This window comes from Ursus arctos, unplaced genomic scaffold (assembly GCF_023065955.2).
Source record: "Ursus arctos isolate Adak ecotype North America unplaced genomic scaffold, UrsArc2.0 scaffold_17, whole genome shotgun sequence".
NCBI classification, from domain to species: Eukaryota; Metazoa; Chordata; class Mammalia; order Carnivora; family Ursidae; genus Ursus; species Ursus arctos.
This window is the reverse complement of record NW_026622841.1, coordinates 13,597,976-13,618,550: the sequence shown is the minus strand read 5'-3', so window position 1 is coordinate 13,618,550 and position 20,575 is coordinate 13,597,976. Positions and strand designations below refer to the sequence as shown.

Here is a 20,575-nt window from a genome sequence, read left to right as displayed (position 1 = left end):
GAGGGTCATGATCAGATTTGCAGCTTACGGTGAAGGGTGTCCCGGGCTGGGTCCAGGGGGCAGTAAGGAGGCCACTGCCCTGGTTTTGGGGGAAGAGCTAGTAAAGGCTTGAATCAGGTCGGTGTAGTGGCAAGAGAAAGGAGAAGCCAAGTGCAGGAGCGATTTCGGAGCCCGCTGAGTTGTGCTAGGCGCCCACAATACGGGGGCAAAGGATGTGGTTGGACCGATTACTTAAAAAAAAAAAAAAAAGATGTGATAGATGTCAGAGTAAAATAGCTGACCATTTGAATTGTGTTTCTCATAGCTCATTAAGGAGAGTTCTGTCTCAGGTTCAAATCAAGAAGGATTTTTTTTTTTTCTTAAACCAGCAGTAAATGAATTTTAGGCCATTGAATCCCAGCTGCTTTGGGTGATTTTATGGTGAGGCAGAGACAAAATTCTTCACACCCTGCGAGGTAAACAAGCTAAGAGCCCCAAGGCCCTGGGATCCACGGGAAATTTGTGTGTTCTGGAATTTAGAGCCATTTCCTGACCTAAAGGTGTCTTTGAATCAGAATTTCAGGATGTAGGCAGAATCTAAAACTCTCATAACTCAAGACTAAAGAGAGATAAACAGCCAGGGATCCCAGAGGGTCCATCATTAAAGCAGGTGTGACCTGACCCGCGGTCTGCCTGTCCTGGCCTCAACTATGTCACCTGCCCGTAAATAGAAGCAGTGTTTACCTTGGAACTGTGGCTCAGCAAGCCCTTTTCGCTTGCACAAAACACATTTTCCCGTGGATTGCCAGTGTTGAAGAGGAGGAGCGTTTCCCTTTCTCTCTGCCCAGCTCCCTTCTGCCTCCCCCCACCCACCCCCAAAAAATCCAGCCAAGCAGGTGACACGGAGGCCCGTCTGGCACGAGCACGGTCAGAAAGCTGCCAGGTTTCAAAGTGGGAGGAAGAACTGAGTGCAAAAACTGTCCTTCTAGTTTATCAGAGTAATAATAACTTATTACATTTCCTGTTCACTGTTGAGAGTGCAAGAGCCACTTCCTCCCGCCACCAGAAATTTGAAGACTTTCCATTAAAAATGAGGAAGAAAAACTCTCTAGCTTTTCGTGAATGTGATGGTTAAACCTGGCAAGTGGGAAGAGAAGACTGTGGTCTTGCATAAATCCTACTAGCCCCGCACGGTTGGCACATGTGGGTTCTCATGACACCCCCCAGATGGAAAACCAACCACTTCCCTAAGGTATTGATTTTTAAAATAATATTTGTTACTCTTTGTAATGCGGTTAGCAGAGAACTTTACAGTGTGTCTCCTTAAGTAGGACCAACAGCTGCCAAACCCATATCCAGTTAAATGAAACCTGTAAAGAGCCCTTCCCTCCTCTCAACTTTGTACCCAAGATATAAAAGCAGCATCACCTCTCAAACTTTCACGGTAATTGAGAATCTGTTCCATTTTCGAGCAGAGTAGAAATTATTCACATCCGCCTTTGGTAATCGAGTTCACTGTTAATAATTCCCAATATCAGGAACTTCCCTATAGCAGACCTAAATTGAGTATGTCACAATTTGACCCCATTTCCTCAAATTTGTTCTTTCAGAGGGGTAAAGATCAGTTGGTCAATGTTCTTTATTTTAGTGTTTCCATTGTTGAAGATTGTTACCCACAACTTCCCTCTGCCTGGAGTTATTCATTCTGGTTCCTTTAACCTCTCTGTCAGCTTTTTTTCCTTTCAATTCAGTGGATCCTGATTTTGTACTCACTGGCAAAACCCCCCAAACACACAAACGAAAGGCCAGAAGGCCCCGTGGAAAAGACCAGACCTCTGCCACACTGCCCATGACCCCGGAGGCTCCCCATTTAGCAGTGCAGACAAGACAGGACAGTCTGCGTTCCTTGCAGTTATGAGCCCTACAAAACAGGAACACGCAAGATGGCCAGGAGCACAGGGCAGGGCAGAGGGAGCGGAGAAGAGAACGGAGCAGGTAGCCGGGACCTGGTCTGGCAGGGCGGGGGTGGTTCTGAGGGCAGGCAGCGGGAGAAGGGGCAGAGCGGACAGGAGAAAACTGAGTCCAGTCCTGACGTCTGGAGTCCAAGGCTGGCCATAGAGACTAGGGATCAGGCCGGCTGGGGAGCCGAGGGAGGGTGCGCTGGTTAGTCGTGAAGGGCTGTGTGAACAAACCTCAGGAGCTGGGACTCTACCCTATGGAGAGTGTGGTCCCTGGATCCAGCATCCACCCTACCTGGGAGCTTGTTAGAAACGCACATTCCCGGGCCCTGCCCCATGTCTACGGAATCAGAACCTCCGGAGGTAGGGCCCAGCAATCCTGTCTAACAGTCTCAAGCACCAGTAAGCTTGAGAACCACCGCTGTAAACCCTGGGATTCCCTAAAAAGGTTTTGAGCTCAGCTCTAAGTTAATATTATAGGATCAGTTATATTAAAAACACCTGCCGTTTGTGGAATCCCTTCTGTGTGCCAGGATGTGCTCGGTGCTTTACATAGATTCTCTCTAATCCTCACTCCACTTTCGCCAGGAGGGAGAGGAAAATGAGGCCCAGGGAGGCCCAGGTTGCACAGCTCATAAATGGCAGAACTGGAACTCCTCCTAAAGGTCCCCTCCAGTGGCGTGGCCTTACCCGCCTCAGGGAAAGTGCTCATGCAGTCAACTGCATGACCGGTGGGGACCGGAGCAAGGCCCTCCAGGAGTGCTGGGACAGAAGCGAGCTTCTTAGTGCTTTTGGAAATACTGTAACCAGGCTCCAGGGTATACACTCGTGAGGGCTTTCGTTTATTAACTGTTGTTATGCAGAAAGAAAAATGCTGTGACTTTAAGGCCAGTCAAGTTTCAACTGGCACCCTGAGCACCCAGCCCAGGGTCCGTGGGCCAGTTGATCCCTGAGTCAGGAGGAGAAGAAATGTGACATATTGAATCACTTCTGCCACTTCCTGAAGTAGAGGCATCTCTGATCCTCTGTGCTCCCCCAACAGGAATAAACCGGATCATAGCTCTGCTCCTGCACCTGCCAGGACAGTTCACGGTCCTGTGTGTGCCCCCCTCCCGCCACCTGCCCCTCACTGTGCTGGATGAGGTGGGGTGGAGGGGAGACAGCCTGAATGTAGCTCCTATTATCTTTTTAAAAGTTCTCTATGTCTAAGCATTACTATAATTACAGTGAATTTGGGGACTCCTCTCTTGACCCAAATGACCTGATTCCAATTTTGATGTCTCTACCATGGCACGCATCTAAATCCTTCCTATTAATGACGGCTGTCTTTCAGTGCCTTAAAAGTCACTGCCCTAAGTAGTAGGAGAAAAGTTCGAAACAGAAAGAGAGTCAGAACATACATAGCCTCTGGTCACTGTCAGGTCTTGAGCTTTCCCTTGGAGTGAGAGAGGGACCCTCCTGTGGGGTTTGTATTCCCTGGGCACAGAAGCAAGAAACCTAGACACAGACCCCAAACCCCTGACAGTGGAGTATCAGATACGGGGGCAATTACATTCAGTGGGTGCACAGCTGAAATCTCTGTCTTAAACTTTAACCCATTATTTCTAATGGCTACAAGGTTTAACATTTTTTAAATGAAATCATAAAATAGTGCCCCCTTCCTACGAGTTCAGGTTTTCCAGGGTCCAGCTGGGGTCTCTGTGACCAGGCCGGTAAGATCTTATTTATGTGTAAAATTACAAATGAGCCAAAGGATCAGAATATACAGTGGACAGGTTGTCATCTTAACTGTGCAGAGAGGATGAGCACCTGGCTGCTGTGCCTGGACAGGGAACGTAGAGTGACCTCACGGAAGGGCGAGAGGCACCCCTTCCTGAGCCCAAGTGCCAGGCACGAGGCTGGGCCCGCTGTGTTGTGTGCTGGTGAGGCAGATCTGTGTGCTGTCCCGATTAGAAAAGAGAATTTGAGCCCGGAAGATTTCCAACCTTGATTTTGCAACCCCCTTCCCCCAGGGTAGCTCTAATTTTGCCCCAAATCGGTGGAACTCTTCCAAGCCCACGCTTGGGACTTTGGGTTTGATCCAGAACTAGTAGAAAACGATGATGTCTTCCATAAAGGGAAGTTAGGGGATCACAGTGGTCCTTCAGGAAAAATTTTTCGTCGATTTAACAAGAATCTGAGCGTTTGCTACGTGCTTTGCTGCATCACTAACTGTTTGACTCCAACTCTTTGCGAGGATACAGGGAGTTAAAGAAAGGAAAGTCTCCAGCATAGTGCCCGGCACACAGTAGGTGTTTCGTGAGGGCCAGTTCTTCCTTCACTCCCGCTCAAGATAAACAGTGTCTGTATCCAGCAATGGGAGAGGTGGTTCTCGACATCCATTTTATAGTGGAGATGACTGTGTGGTGTTTGGGGATATGAGAAAGTTCTGGATCTTGGTCTTTCACATAATCTCCGACCTTGCTACATGAAGACCAGTTGCAGCAGCACTTGGGGGCCTGTGAGAAATGCAGGATCTCGGGTCCTGCCCAGACCTACTGCATAAGAATCTGCATTTTCATAAGATTTCTGGGTGGTTCTATGCACGTTTGAGAAGCACTGGACTTCACTCTGAGGGCCAGGGACCATCTAGTCCCTTCTCTGGCCACGCTGGGGGCTGGTGGTCTTATTAGCTTGGTGCATTCCCCAGGATGAAGGCAGGGCCTAGAAGGAGCCTTGGCCTTCAGCAGAGCAGTGTGCTCTTGGAAGCACAGGGGCCGTTGACTTTAACTACAGGAAAGAAGAGAAAAGTAGTTCTCATCTCAAAGAAAAGAACGGGAAAGAAAAGCCGGGAGAATAAAGGAGCATTCACAGGAGCCTCCTGGTGATAATGTAAGGACAAGTCAAAGCCATCCTAATTACTGTGTTTAGGAAACAAAGGGTCCTTGCACTTCCTTTCAGGTAGCCCACAGCTGCGAACTTGTTTCCCCCGTTATCTGTCTGGAAGACAAAGACACGTGCAGTTGAAGTTTTGAAATGCAAGGTTATTTCTTCATTTTCCCTCGGGCCATATGTTTTCTTTGCAAGGATAGAGATAATGACTGTATTGTGAGGAAAGTAAGGAAGAGGGTTGAGCAAAATCGGTAGAGCTCTTTGATGGGCCCCTTCCTAGTGAGTGCAGCGCTCTGGGTTTTCCTTAAGGAACACACCTGGAACCCAGGTGGTCAGGGGACAGTGCTGATGGGGCCAGACACACCTTCCAAGATAGCTGATGAAGTCAATTGTTGAATATTTGCTAAGTCCAAATGGCCAGTATGTCAGGACATCAAATAGGCTGTGAGTTACTCTATGTTTTTGATGTATGTTTTCATCACACCTGACCTAAGTCAGATTTTTTTTTCTGTGCATAATATCTATTCCTAAAAAATCTTCGGGAAAATGGTTAAGATAGTAAATTCTTGGGGCACCTGGTTGGCTCAGTTGGTTAAGCGTCTGACTCTTGATTTCGGCTTAGGTCGAGATCTCAGGGTCATGGAATCGAGTTCCGCGTGGGGCTCCGAGCTCCGCGGGAGTCGGCTTGAGATTCTCTCTCCCTCTCCCTCTGCTGCTCCCACTTGTGTGTACTCTCTCTCTCTCAAATTAAAATAAATAAATATTTAATAACAAAGACAGTAAATTTTACATTATGTGCATTTTATCACAATTAAAAATAAAAAAAAGTTTTTCAACATCTTATTAATTCCTGCCTGGTAATGAAAATAGCATGAAGTGCTTATTGTTTAAACCTTGATGGTGTCAGTCACCATCGGCTGGGAGCCTACAGTCGGTACCACACAGTCCTGGTGCGCGGGGGTGTATTACCTCGAGATCTGGGTGATGACATAATGAGCTGTGTGGCTTCCTGTGGCTCCCTCCCCTCACTGCACTAGTTACTCGGGCCTTCCTGCTCTCGCTGATCAAGCCCTGCACACTCGTGGACTTCTGCAAATGCTCCTTGTGGCCACCGGCAATACTCCTCTTGACCCTTGATGTGAGCTTGGCTTGTTCCCTGCCTTTATCCAGATCTCCACTGAATGTCATCTGACCCAAGGGTCCCCTCCCGAGCTCATCAGATCACCTCACTTATCAACTATTTTCTTTCTTTCGTCACAGTCATTACAACCAGATTGCATTTTATGTTTGTCTATTCTCAGTCTTCCCCTGTGGACTATAAGCAAGGACACTCTCTTTCTCCCCGGGGCTCCCACTGCTCCCTCCTCTGTCTCCCTCCACCTGCCCAAACACCAGCATTCACTTCTCCCTGCTCTGCCTGTGCCCCTCAACCCCACCCTCTGGGCTTTGCACACCTCCCTCTGTGATTGCTTCCCAGTCCTGGAGCTGGGGAAGATGGAGCCCAGGCAGTGCTCTCTCTCCTTCCCTGCCCATGGCCAGGGAGGGCCAAATTCAGGGACTCGGTGGGACCTGGATCTTTCCGGTACATGTGCCAGCTCTTGCGCTGTCCTGTGGGTCTCTGTCTGTCTATCTGTGCCCGTGTCCGGTGCTAAACGCTTCGAGAGGCCAGGGAGGGGCTAATTTCTTCTGCCCTGCACCCGGCCAATCCCTTGCCCAAGTATGCGAGGGCTCAGTAAAGACAGCTTTGAAAGTCTGATGATAGCAGAGCTTTTAAAGAGATAGATGCTATCTATTATTAAACCCTTGACTAGAGCAGAATGTGTCTTCTGGTCATAAGCACAGCGGATGACAGGCAAAGGAATGACTGGCTTTACTCTGTTATTTGCACAGTGAGTAAATGAATCACAACCCCTTTATGGAGTGTGGTCTATATGTGGGGAGGGGGTTGATTCATATTTGTGATTTTCGAGGAGACCAGTAGGAGTTGACCAGCTGTGATGAATGCCCTTTGGGTTTTGCATCCTCTTTGTCACTGGAAACATATTCATAAAATGCATTTTACAATGTTCCAGATCCTTTAAATATTTTATTTATTTATTTGAGAGAGAGAGAGCAAGAGCCGGGGGGCAGGGAAGAGAGCAGAGGGAGAGGGAGAAGGAGACTCCCCGCTAAGCAGGGAGCCCCACAAGGGGCTTCCTTCCAGGACTCTGAGATCATGACCTGAGCTGAAGGCAGACGCTTAACGGACTCTGAGCCCCCCAGGCACCCCCTGGTCCAGATCCTTTAATAGCAGGTCAATCAGCAGAGTATCTGTGATCATCATAATGTACTTTACAGTCTCTCAAATGAACTAGACACATCTTTTCATGTTAATTAATTAGAGAATACTTGAGTCTCACATTTAGCAGGTTTCTTTTTAAGAGTTGTGTGTAAACTATATTTCTGTGAAATGAATTATATTTTAAACACTCAGGGAGTTTTCTGTTTAGACCCTCTGATTCTCTGTATCCACTTCCATTATGACTTGGACCACGTACCTGGCTGGTTTAAGGGTGTCTCCAAGTTTTTAATGTGTCCCATAGCTCAGTGCCTCCCAGGTGAGGGAAGTATGCTAGGTGACCTGTTGGGGTGTATGGGGGATTCCCCAAAAGCTCCCCTTTCTTCTCTTTGTGCCTTTATAACATACTGTCTTCATAGGTGCCTGAGTAATGTTGTTCTGAAGTATGGAATGCAAAGCTTTGGTTTGTACAAAAGGAAAATGAGTCTGATACTCTGTAAATCGCTAAGCTTGAAATTCTATCAAGTTTATTTAAAATGAAAATGTGTAGAAGGACATTTGGTCATAACTCATTTATGTCCTAGTTAACAGAAATCACTGACAGATATAATCTAGCAGCCACTTTATCCTCAGACGCTCTGAGTAAACTGTGTCTGCCCTCACCCAAGCGTGGCCTGTGTCACAGACTGAACCCCCAGACAGAAAACCCCTGAAATGAGTCTGACCGCTTGTCACGATTTCAATCCCATAAGAAAGCATTTCTTTATGTGAAATCAAATATGCTTTAAAAAAAATAAACCTCTTCGATTAACAGCATTTCTTGGGGGGGGGGGGCACCTGGGTGGCTCAATCGGTTAAGCATCTGCCTTTGGCTCAGGTCATGATCTCGGAGTCCTGGGATGGAGTCCCGAGTTGGGTTCCCTGCTCAGCGGGGAGTCTGCCTCTCCCTCTCCATCTGCCTTTCCCCCTGCTCATACTCTCTCTCACTCTCTCTCGCTCTCTCTCGCTCTCTCTCTCAAATAAATAAATAAAATCTTAAAAACAACAACAACATTTTTTTATAGTCACCCAGCTGAAATAGTGTGCCATCACCTTTACTGGTCATAGCTAGGTTACAGGTAAACAGGGATGGTGCACTCAGGGAAATTGCTAGGTCTTCAGAAGTTTCCTGCGGGTCCCCACCCTCTCTTTTCCACCTTCTTCCCCCTTTCTGGTGACAGTCTTCCCTTTACCCCCCTCGGGGAATGAGCTGATGTACGTAATGGGTGCTTCCTAACCCTGCTCAGGTGTGTGCAGTAGAATCCCCCCACCCCCACCACTGACCGCTGGCCAGGGCTGTACCCCTGTGCTGGGTGAATAACGCAGTTACCTCACTTCTTTCTGCTCCAAGTTACTAGAGAGGACTTCAGCTTCAACGTGAGGAAGCAGAGCCTTAAGTTTTCTGAGTATTGCTGAGTCATTTCCGTGGATTATCTTATTTGTTCCTCAGGGCAGTGGGAAGCATGCAATGATTAGCCCCATTTCATAGGTGAGAAGACAAAGGCTTAGAATTGCCCTCCTCCTTGCCCTCAAATTGTAGAAATGTAGACAGTTTTATTAAAGAAACATCAAGCATTCTACTATCCCAGCCAAACCGGAAACTCAATTCTGAGCACTGGGTGGAAGAAGCGTGTCCTGGAGCCCCCTGCCGTAACCAGTGGGGCGGCCTGGCCAGGCCCTCCCGCCCGGTCCCATGCTCCCCTCTTCTGGTGTTCTCCTGGCCCCTCCCTCTGTTCTGCTGAATTCCTACTTGCCGGCACGCCAGACTTTATTTTAGTTAGTATTTCCTTTTTCTTTTTTTTTTTTTTTTTCTGTAGAACCCTGTCTTATCGGACCTCTGAGCTACAAATGACTCCTGTGTCATTTCCACTTCTAGTTACGAACTTTAACCAAGAAGCACGAGGGTAGGATGCTTTCTTTTTATCAATAGACGTATGACTGTGCCATGATCGAGAACAGATAGAGTAGAAGCTGAAAACTTCTGGAGGAAAGGCACTAAGAAAGGAGCAAGACCCAAAGGTTCCTCGGGACATCTCGAGGTGAAGGGTTTTGACACACTAATTGAGACGTCTGTGAGGGGAGAAGCTCAGACCTCTCCGGCGTGTCTTTGCAGCCAGCTGAGAGAAAAAGTCGCTCAAGGAGACGCTCGAGGAGCAGAGCATTTGCTAGGTTGCTCTGACCTGTCCAGTCGTCTTCATCACCGTTATCTTTTTGTTTGGTGTTTATTTGTTTCTAGAAACAAAGTCTTCAGAGACGGTGTCCTGGCATGAGGCCGTGCTGGGAAAGCAGTTCTCTTGGTGTTCTGGGGGCCACAGGTCCCTCGTACTTTGTATTCTCTTCTGAGCAGGAGCAGTTTCAATGGCGACTTTCTTGAAGGATGCTTTTTCTCAGGGCAACAGGACTATTAAGTGAGGTGTTAGTTTCACATTTCATAGTTTCTCTCTTAACAAAAACCACATCTTTCAATGCTGCAACATTCAGAAATTTGATACCATCTTTACTTAAATTATAGCCAAATTTCTCAAATATAGTCACGGATGATATTTTATAAAATAAAATCTATGGAAAATCCCTCATTTGTTTTTCTGGGTTGGGTTCTTTTCTCCCCTTGATCTGACAGAAGCGGCCAAGCTTCCTTCTGCTTTGTTTGATGTCAGCGTGAATTTTCAGTAGAGCCAGAGAGTAATTTTAGTGTCCATAATGACTTTCACTACAATCGGGTTGCTTAACAGCACAAAAAAATAAATATTTAAGTCAACCTTCCCTACGGGATCTAAATATAGACCCGCTGGTCTCTGTCGCTCCACTGGCAGAGAGGTCATGTTTCTTCAGCTTTGGGTTTTTTCAGAATTAGACCCCACATGGCTTTGCATTGGGAAATAAATCCATGTAGCTTTGTAAAGAGAAACTTGATTTACAATTTATTATCTCCCTCCTGCCTCCCAAAGCCTTGCACCAACTATGGACTTACTTATTCCAGACAAGTTTGTCATCTGTCAAAATAAACAGCAGCCTGTATGCCTTGAAAAAAATACACACACGACACAAAACATACAAGAAAGTAAAGCAACAGAAGGCAAATAAGTTAAGTGTATCGCCTTGCCATTTCAACTCCTTTTTCTAGGACTTTCCAAGGAATTTATGTGGGTGGGTGGGTGGGAATGTAAAGCATATTTGCTATAAACAGACTCTAGTGTTCCTTATTAATTCGGGGAAGTCTATTAGAAAACAATGGTTAATTGACATAAACTCTGTGGGCCAGACATCATTTTAGTAGTTTACGAAGAACGGCGGGAGGACCCTGTTATACATGGCTGGGTTTTTTTCCCCCTAAGACTTATAAGCAGCATTGTATTCCCCCAACACAAGTGCTGCAAACACACCTGACCCCAGGCTGGCCTCCAAGGCAGCTGTTCTGTGGAATAGTTCCCCCGGTGGGCAGGTCAGTTTCTCCCCTCCACCTGCCCAGGGATGTACAAGGGAACGGTTGCACTGGTTCTACGGGAGAAGTGGTTGGGAGAAGGGTGGCAGGGAGACTTCCCCAAAGCTTGTTGTTACTTTTGAATTTTGTATCACGTTACTGTATTCTTTAATAACTAGACATTTGTTTGTTTGTTTATTTATTATTTGAGAGAGCAAGAGTGCATGCGCGAATGCGGGAGGAGAGGCAAAAGGAGAGGGAGAGGAAGAGAGAATCTCCAGCAGACTAGGTACTGAGCGTGGAGCTGGACACGGGGCTGGAACTCACCACCCTGAAGTCATGACCCTGTGATCATAACCTAAGCCAAAACCAAGAGTCTGATGCTCAACTGACTGAGCCACCCAGGTGCCCCTAATAACTAGAAATTTAAAAAGTCATTCTACTTTGTTTAATGAAAACAATGATGGTTCAAAAACTCTATTATTTAGAAGGAAACAAATCAATCTTAAAGGAGAACTGGGAAAAAAAAGATCTAGATAACTGAATTGTGTATCTCAATCCCATTACCAAAAGCCTTTTGCTTGAGCAAAAAAAGAGACTGTATGTGGCCATTAACTGCAGCCTTAGGCTAAATTCCCCTATTTTTTAAATCAAATTACTGCCTTACTACTGTTGCTACCAATAATAATAGCCACCACCTCACAACCATTAAGAGCTTGGTCTTGGAGGGTGGAGTTAGGCACCCTCCGATTCTGAGCAGTCGGAACAGAAGGCTTGAGGACTAGCAGGGGCTCCAGAGGCCTGGTGAGATGGTAGACATCAGAACCAAAATCTATAGGCGAAAGGAGGGATGGGACTGGGAGGGGCTGGCAGGCATCCATTCGTTCACACCAAAACATGGCATTCAAAAGATGTACTTGGGGGCGCCTGGGTGGCACAGTTGTTAAGCGTCTGCCTTCAGCTCAGGGCGTGATCCCGGCATTCTGGGATCGAGCCCCACATCAGGCTCCTCCGCTGGGAGCCTGCTTCTTCCTCTCCCATTCCCCTTCCTGTGTTCCCTCTCTCGCTAGCTGTCTCTCTCTGTCAAATGAATAAATAAAATCTTTAAAAAAAAAAAAAAAGATGTACTTAGCAAGGCATCCAGGCAGAAGGAGATTGGCATAAAGGATCTCAGTGCATAAAGGAGATCGAGCTCAGGCTAACTGGAAACCAAGCCCTAGCAGGCAGGACTCGGGGACTTGGAAGCTGGGAGGCAGGCAGGTAGAGCCAGTCTGGCCTGCAGCACCGTGAGACAAGTCCCCAGGGGACCAGCAGAAGCAAGTCAGGCCAGCAAATCAGAGATCTGGATTTCCTAATCGTTACAAACACAGGTACTGTGACTCAGAGAGCAGCCTGGAGCCTGTTCCTGGGAGTGGAGCACGGGATCAGAGTGAAACCAGCACAAGGCAGCTGCGTGCTGCTTGCTGTGCCAGGTCTGGGGAGCTGCGAAGTCCTCTAGCAAGAGGGTTCAGCCTGGAGCTGCAGCTCTGCAAGTGGAGGGAGAGAAAGTTGGTAGAGGAGCCAGCATGGAAGAGGAAAAAGGACAAAGGCATGGCTTGCCTTCTCCTTAATGTGCAGGCATCCTAAAGAGAATTTCCCAGATTCTTTTTATTTACCCCCAAACCATATTTCCTTAAATATATGTATATGTGTATGTAGCCTTTTAAGTTTTAGGTGTGTTGTCATTTTGAAGGTTTGAAGTCATACTACGAAGTGTATAATGTGCCTAAAGAACAAAATAACATTCTGTTTAAGCTGTACCTCGAATTAGATTAATGCCTTAATTTTCTGCCTCACCATTGCAGATTTTCCCGTAGCAAAATTGCTGCTGCTTCTTGAAAGATCTGTAATCCTATAGCTCTGTCAAGAAGATGTGTCAGTTTGGGGGTGATAAAAATGTTCGAGAATTATATAGCAATGGTGGTTGCACAGCCCCGTGAATATACGAAACACCACTGACGTGCACAGTTATATATTGATTTTTTAAAAAGAAGACATGTCCAGGTATAAAGTCACAGTAAGCTTAGGAGAGAGAAATGAATTCTAAGGAATAGTCTGTGAAACTCTGTTCAGAAGGTATGACATCTGGTCACCTCTGGATCAGTAGACGTGCCCCTTTTTGCCAGGAGGTGTAAAACCCCCAGGTGAGACAATGGGCTGAGTGAATCACGGCCACACTCCTGAACGGGTAAACAAATTGTCCACCTGTTCACGTCAGATGGTGCTCAACAGGAACCAGGATTTGGAGCCCAGAACACAGCCAGAAGCCTGACAGCGTGCTAAGCAGCCAGCCGCTTCACGGGTAGCCCTCTTACCAAATTCCCCTAAAAAGAACCTCTCTGTGTGTAACATAAAGCCTATGCTTATCTTACAGAGACTGTTGCAGCTTTCGTATGGGTCAGAAGCAATTGATAACCTTTATCATGTGAAGTGAGGCCCAACCACATATTTCTCTTGTTTGCCTTTGTCATCAACATGGCAGGAGCGTTCGCATATCGATAGGCTCAGATGAATCCGATTTGTTAGAATTTGCATTGACCACATTCAGCTTTACCATTTTGCTTCTGTTCATCTCTCTTCCACGTGCGTCCACGACTGTGCTAGACACAGACAAGGGCTGCCTACGGAGAAGCGGATTCCTATAAAAACAAAAGGAGAAAGAGAAGAGAAGGATGGGTGATTTCTGTTCGGTCATTCTTCCTCGTTTGCACCGGGCTCACTGCTGTTGTCCTTCAGCCCTTGTCCAGCAGTGAAGGTGTGGAGAGCATCCAATTCACAGTATCCCGTGTCCACCGGGAGTATCAGCCCGACCTGGCCCAAATACAGCCTTCCTGGCACGGCGGGCTCCAGGAGCACTTTCAACCTTCTCATTGACCTCAAAGTAACTGTCCCTACCCGAACCCGCCCCCCCTCCCCCGCCCCGTAAGGCCTTTGCCTGGCCAGGGTGGGCTCAGAGAGGTCCATGTTGGCTGTGTCCCCCACACCGCACTCAGCTAGCCTAGGCTTCTCTGGGTGTGGTGCTCTTAATAAAACTTCCTCCCATAACTGAGGTATTTTAAGGATGCATGGCTTCTTCTAAGTTCTATGTTTTATACACCTTCAATCCAGTGTGCCGATGAAGCCCCCACCACTCCGCTGATCGGCCTCCGTTGCCCCCCACCCCCCACCCCACATGCCATTTCAGGCCTCAGTGCCTGTTTGAACTGTTCACACGGACTTAAGTAGTCTTCCTTGCCCCTCCCCCTCCTTCCCTCTGCCTGTTCCTTTTCCCTCCTCTGGCTGATTTCTCTGCATCCTGGAAGACTGAGCTCATTTATCACATCCTTTGGGACCTGACTCCCTGACCTTCTCCAGCTGAGGTAGGGGCCCATCTGCCCCTGGGTGGGGGTGAGGGTGGGGAGTAAACACCCTGGTGTGTGTAAGCCCCTCGAGGGCAAGGTCTGTAACTGTGGATCCCTGAGACCCAGCAGGGAACATGATCCTTGGTCTGCAACGTTTGATGTCTGTTCAGCCAAGCCCAGCTGGTCGGTGGGTTGCACTGCTCTGTGTCCAACGTGACCGACGATCACTAGGACTGTTGTTTCTCTTACCCTGAGAAAGCTGATGCAGAAAAGAGCTTTTCTGTGGCAAAGTGATAAGAATCTCTGAGTGACTGTAGGGGACTTGGCTTTTTGTTTTGTTTTGTTTTACGTAGATGGGCAGATTTGGAAATTATATTTGTACTAGAATCATACAGAAATGAAACAGAGCCTCAAAAAGCTTAAACAGCTTGTCGGGGGGTCCCTCAGCCAGCAGGTGGTAAGGACTCCAGCCAGGACTCTGAGCTCCAACCCTGCAGGGTTCCCATGACATCCTGCTGTCCCACTTTAAAAAATTCTCTGCATGTTTAAATTTTAAAAGGTCTTTTAGAAATCAAAGAAAGTGTATAAGACCAAATTTGACATCCCTGGTATATAATACATATATTAAGGGGCCTCCTTATGTTCTCCTACAGTTTTATGACTGAAGGTGATGAGCAGTTGTCTACCACGTGACCATAATCCATCATATTACCATGAGCAGAGCCAGAATATTTTTTTTAAAGATTTATTTATTTAGGGGCGCCTGGGTGGCACAGCGGTTAAGCGTCTGCCTTCGGCTCAGGGCGTGATCCCGGTGTTATGGGATCGAGCCCCACATCGGGCTCTTCCGCTATGAGCCTGCTTCTTCCTCTCCCACTCTCCCTGCTTGTGTTCCCTCTCTTGCTGGCTGTCTCTATCTCTGTCGAATAAATAAATAAAATCTTAAAAAAAAAAAGATTTATTTATTTATTTTAGAGAGAAAGAAAGAGGGAGAGCATGAGCAGGGGGGAGGGGCAGAGGGGGAGGGAGAGAATCCTCAAGCAAACGCCCCACTGAGCTCCGAGCAGGACGCCAGTCTCGATCCCCCACACCCCCACACCAGGACCCTGAGATCATGACTTGAGCCAAAACCAAGAGTCAGACACTTAACTGACTGAGCCACCTAGGTGCCCCATAACCAGAATATTTTTAAATGCTTAAATGGATTTTTAAGCCAATGCCAGTTGGCTTTATACATTCTTAGTGGGGAGTGGGCTCCTGTAGGAAAGTGACATTTTGGGGGGAGGTAATATCACATAGAGCAGTTTCAGGACTATTTATGGTATTTTCTTATGCTTTTCAGAAATGGAATTCAGTGATTCACTTGTTATTTTATCCAGAAGGGACTTGTGCAAAATCTCTACCCGATGCCAATTGTCTTTTCAGGTGACTTTTCAGATCGCCCCTCCGTGTACCCGTGAGAGGCATTATGAGCATTTCGGACGATGCTGTAATAAATGTGAACCAGGTTTGTATTTCTGAGCACCTGTCCTTGTTCCTCAGAAGTGGGTGGGGCTTTCATTTATTTATTTATTTTTTAATCCAAGGAATAATTTCAGTCCTGCCAGATTAAAAAAAAGAGATTGGATAGACTTTCTATGGTAGTGGCAGCTAGTAATGTGTGTTGCTCTGAAGACAAAAACCTTTCAATAGGTAAAATCGCTTAAAAGCAGTTGTAGAAACCAGTACTTAATTTATGCTGGAATATGGTTTTCCAAAACACTATTTTTTGAGAAAGCAAGGTTTTAAAAATCATATTTTAGCACTTTGTAATTCGAACTTTCAACATATAAAATGCAACTCTTATTTAAAAGTATTCTACAGACAAATGTTGGGGGGTGGGAAATAACCGTACTGGAGTTGTTGCTGCTGCAAATCGCCTAAACCGTATTACAGCTTCTCACCTACCTGTTGAGAGGAGGAAGGCAGACTTGTTACGTCCTCCCCACAGCTGCTCTGCCAGAAGGTGGCCGAGTATTTCTACAGCCTCAGCGAAAGTCCGCAGGTTCTCACTCACTCGTTGTTCTGGAAACGGTGGTTACGTTACATCAAGATCCTTAAGATATTCAAGCTATATGTATTTCTTAGACATGCAGGAAAAAGATCTAGTGATTTTCGTGAGTGTGCAGGTGTGCGTGCGTGTGTGTGTGTGTGTGTGTGTGTGTGTGTGTGGTACTCTAGTCATTCTGTTAACTGAGGGCCCACAATAGATGTAGGACAAAAGAAGTTAACACTCCAGATTGACAGTAGAGGGGATCTTGAAGATGGGAGGGCAGGGATAAAATGAAATTTTTGCTTAGCCCCCAGAGAGCCCCTCAAGGTTTTTTAGGCACGTTTGAAAGCCATCATCCTTTTCCTTGGTCAGCGGATGTGTGGGGTGAGAAGGATGGTCTTTTACTGGGATGAACTAAAAGGCGGCTGTGATCATAAGCACTGCAAGCCTAGGAGAGGTTATTTTTTTTTTTTTAAGATTTTATTTATTTGACCAAGAGAGCACAAGCAGGGGGAGGGGCAGAGGGAGAAGGAGAAGCAGACTCCCCTCTGAGCAGGGAGCCCAACACGGGACTTGATCCCAGAACCCCGAAATCGGGACCGGAGCTGTGGGCAGATGCTTAACTGACTGAGCCACCGAGGCGCCCCTAGGAGAGATTATTTTAGCCAGCTGGGAGGCCTGAGGAGCCCATCACTGATACGTGGCCTCATCCTGTGTACCAGACTGTGTTAGGGGGTTTCCTGGGGTCGCAGTCATTTAAATAGTCCAGCAGGTTGGTGTATCATTGTCATTTTGTTGTTATTTGGGGGGGTATTTTTCATTGGTGCATTTTTTTTTTCTAATTGAAGGAAAGTACATGTCTTCTAAATGCACTACTACCTTGGAAAGTGTATGCCTGCCCTGTGGCCCAGATGAATACTTAGACACCTGGAATGAGGAAGATAAATGCTTGCTGCATAAAGTTTGCGACACGGGTAAGTCAGTCATGTCAGCAGGAGTGTGGATAGGTGCTGTTTTTAGATACAGTAGTGCTATCTCTTTTGGGGAGGCATAGGAAGACGTTTTTGACCTCGGACCCCGAGAAGTAAGTGCTTCAGACATTTCCTGCCTCAAGCATTGTGTTAACATTCTTCGTTTAGAACTTTTGCTCTGAAATATAATTGCATCTCAGTTTAATCCCGGAACACACATGTTACAGTTGACAATATCTTGCCACAATGTTTCTGTGTATGTTATGTTATTTAATTTCTACAGAAACCCTGCCAGATAGCCACAGCTATCCCATTTTAAAGAGGAAGAAACAGAGACCAGGAGAGGTTGGGTGACTTTTCCAAGGTTAACAAGTGAGAAGCAGGACTCAAAGCCAGATCTGACTCTCAAGTCTTTCTCCTGAACCATAAGTGTCTTACTAACAGACCGCTATAGTTTTTTGGGGTTTTTTGACTCAAAAATTTTTTTAATTATTTAATTTTTTATTGTAGGAATCAGTATAATTGTAGGAATCAGAATCAAAATATGTCCCTTAACCTAGAGGTTCCTTTCCCTCTCTCTCTCTTTTTTTTGTTTCTTTTTCCATTAAATCTCTCTGTTGGCGAAACCATGTTGTTGTTAATCCTGTGGATTACAGGAATCCCGTGGGTCACAGTCTGGTTTCTGCTGGTTGCATTCCCTTGGTGTCATTTACCATATTTTCCTGTCTCCTATATTTCCTATATAGTGGTTGTTGGATCTAGAAGGCTGGTCAGAAGTTTGTATTTTTTATATTGTTTGGTTTTTTTTTGCAAAACAGCCTCAGTTGGTATAATGTAGTTATGTCAGGGGTCGTATAGAAGCTGCTTATCTCTCTTCTTGTGGTATGTTGACCATCATGGCCTAGATCCACTTTTGGGAGGAGCCGTAGAAAGGTGACCTTCTATCATTCCTTCTTGAATGCCTGGAACACTTTATGAAAAGAAGCTTCCCTCAGCAACTCTCCATTACCCTGAAGTACAGTATATACGGGAGAGGCAGAATGAATGCTTGTAGCTTTATTTACCGCTTTTCAAAATCATGACTTGATCGTCATGCTTTCTCCAAAGGATTTATGTGAATATGATAAACTCAGCCATTCGGACATAGTTGAGGTGTTTTAATCTATTACAGTTACTAGGTATGTGGGTGCTCAGATTGTCTCACCTCAGGACCTTATATGACCCCAGGTGACCTTAAGAGCTCTCCTTGCTTCCAGGTTCATCTTGGGCATTTCCTGCCTCAAACCACAAATCAGCCATTTCTTTAAGAATTCCTTTTTTTTTTTTTTTAAAGATTTTATTTATTTATTCGACAGAGATAGAGACAGCCAGCGAGAGAGGGAACACAAGCAGGGGGAGTGGGAGAGGAAGAAGCAGGCTCATAGCAGAAGAGCCTGATGTGGGGCTCGATCCCATAACGCCAGGATCATGCCCTGAGCCGAAGGCAGGCGCTTAACCACTGTGCCACCCAGGCGCCCCTAAGTATTTTTTTTTAAACATCGTCATTTTCGAGTGGGTTAGAGACAGCTGGCAGATTTTGGCCGCAGAAGGTAACATGGAAACTCCACTGAGCAGAAGCATCTGATCAAGTCTTTTTTCTTTCCCACTGCTTAGTAATGACCTTGACTCACTGCTGTCTCTTGGAAATAAAGATTCATTCTGTCTACTGCCAAAGTTGATTAAAGCCCCAAACCTGGTACATTAAGATATTTAAAAATATGTCAAAATTGTTCATCACCACACAGGCTTGCATTCACTCACAATCGAGTAAGGTAGTGGAACTAGAATTTTCCAAGGAAGTGACCCCTGTCCATGTCTGTTCTGAGCATTATGCACATGTGTATGCAGATTGGCCTCAGTGCTGCACAAACGACCAGAGCCTTGGAGAGTGGACACGGGAGGGACACAGGAAGATTTCTCTAGGTTCGCCATGCTCTGCTCTGAAAAGAGTGGAAATAGGAAACATCTCCTCCCTGCTGGCTGTAACTTGAGACAGTGAAGGAGACAGGGTTCTGGTTTGCCTGTTTATTTTTCCCTTGGAACTTGTCCTAGTCTGTTCAGGCTTCTCTAACAGAATAGCACAGACCGAGTGACTTCAACAACAAACATTTATTTCTCACGGTTCTGGAGGCTGAAGTGGGAGATGGGGTGCCAGCATGGTTGGGTTCTTAGTGAGGGCCCTCTTTAGGTTTCCAAGACACTCTTTTCTTGCTGTGTCTCCACATGGTGAAGAACAGACAGGGAGGAAGCAAGCTCCCTACTGTCTCTTTTATAAAGGCATGAATCCCACTCACGTGCAGTCTAACCTTATGGCCTGATCACCTCCCAAAGCCTGCACCTCCTGGTACCATCACATTGGGGATTAAGATTTCAACATGAATTCTGAGGGGACACAAACATCAGTCCATAACAAACTCCTATACGTACTCAGGAGTATAAGTCCATGGGCTATTGGGACAACCCAGGTGAGATGGGGCCCTATAGGGGTACAAAGTCTGTTTCAGATAATATTATTGTGTTGCATTGTGTATGTGCATGTGGATTCTTGTTATTCATAGAATAACATCAGTGTTCTGAACTAGCAAATCCTAAACCATTGCTCCTAGGGGAAATACAGTGTTAGGTTCCTGTGAGCCTCTGGTCACAACATTTTTGTTAACTGATCCACACATAACCTTGTTTTATGTGTGTTTCTGTTTAAAGACACCTTAGTAAATATTTTGATTCATTAACATTGAACTTAGAGCCAACAGCGCTGTAACTCATGCCTGAACAGAGTTTATCTAACCTGTATTTGCTCATGAGGCACATCACCTGGGCCTGGAAACAGCGGACAGCGCTTCAACACTGTGATTGTGGGCCCTTGTAAGCAGTGGAATCACTAACAAAAAGCATGGAAATGCCCAAAATGGGACACTAAGTAGACCACACAAAGGATGCTCGCTTCCAGTCTAAGAGCTGTAACAAGAAGGCGGAGTGTGGGGGCGCCTGGGTGGCACAGCGGTTAAGCGCCTGCCTTCGGCTCAGGGCGTGATCCCAGCGTTCTGGGATCGAGCCCCACATCAGGCTCCTCCACTATGAGCCTGCTTCTTCCTCTCCCACTCCCCCTGCTTGTATTCCCTCTCTCGCTGGCTATCTCTGTTAAATAAATAAATAAAATCTTTAAAAAAAAAAAAAAAAAAAAAAAAGAAGGCGGAGTGTGACCTTGGTTGACCTCAGCTGAGAGTATGCATGTCCAGCCAGTGGCTCGAAATCTCCACTGTTCTGCATGTGCCCAAAAATGACTGCAAAAGTGCCAGGAGTACTGATTTGGGGGTTACACCGAAATGTTAGTGAGTAGGTGAAATTGTAAATAAGAGTCAACAAAGAATGAAGATGGACTGTGTGTGTCAGCATGACCTCTATTCCACCGAAACTGGAAAGGGCAGGAGATTTGGGACAAGAAGGAGAGTCTTTGCTATGTGTTGTGAGAAAAGAGAACCCACCGGTAGCTCTAAGTATTTGGGGAGATTGACTTCCAAGTGTGTCATCCAGCTCAGCCTCTGGAATGCGTTCCCTTTTCTAATGTCCCTGAGCCCTGTTTCCACAACTCTGAATACGCCTGTGG

General features: G+C 46.3%; 1 protein-coding gene across 3 annotated transcripts in view; it reads left to right on the top strand.

The window, feature by feature from the left end:
* Positions 1-20,575, top strand: part of TNFRSF11A (TNF receptor superfamily member 11a) — a 49,449-nt gene that overhangs the window by 5,228 nt on the left and 23,646 nt on the right. For 2 of the 3 annotated variants that reach the window (XM_057313354.1, XM_026496430.4), the window contains exons 2-3: positions 15,352-15,433; positions 16,807-16,932. In XM_057313354.1, coding sequence (XP_057169337.1) covers positions 15,352-15,433; positions 16,807-16,932 — 208 coding nt within the window. Of the gene's footprint in view, positions 1-15,351; positions 15,434-16,806; positions 16,933-20,575 lie in introns of those variants that run through there. The other variant, XM_057313355.1, reaches the window with a different exon arrangement.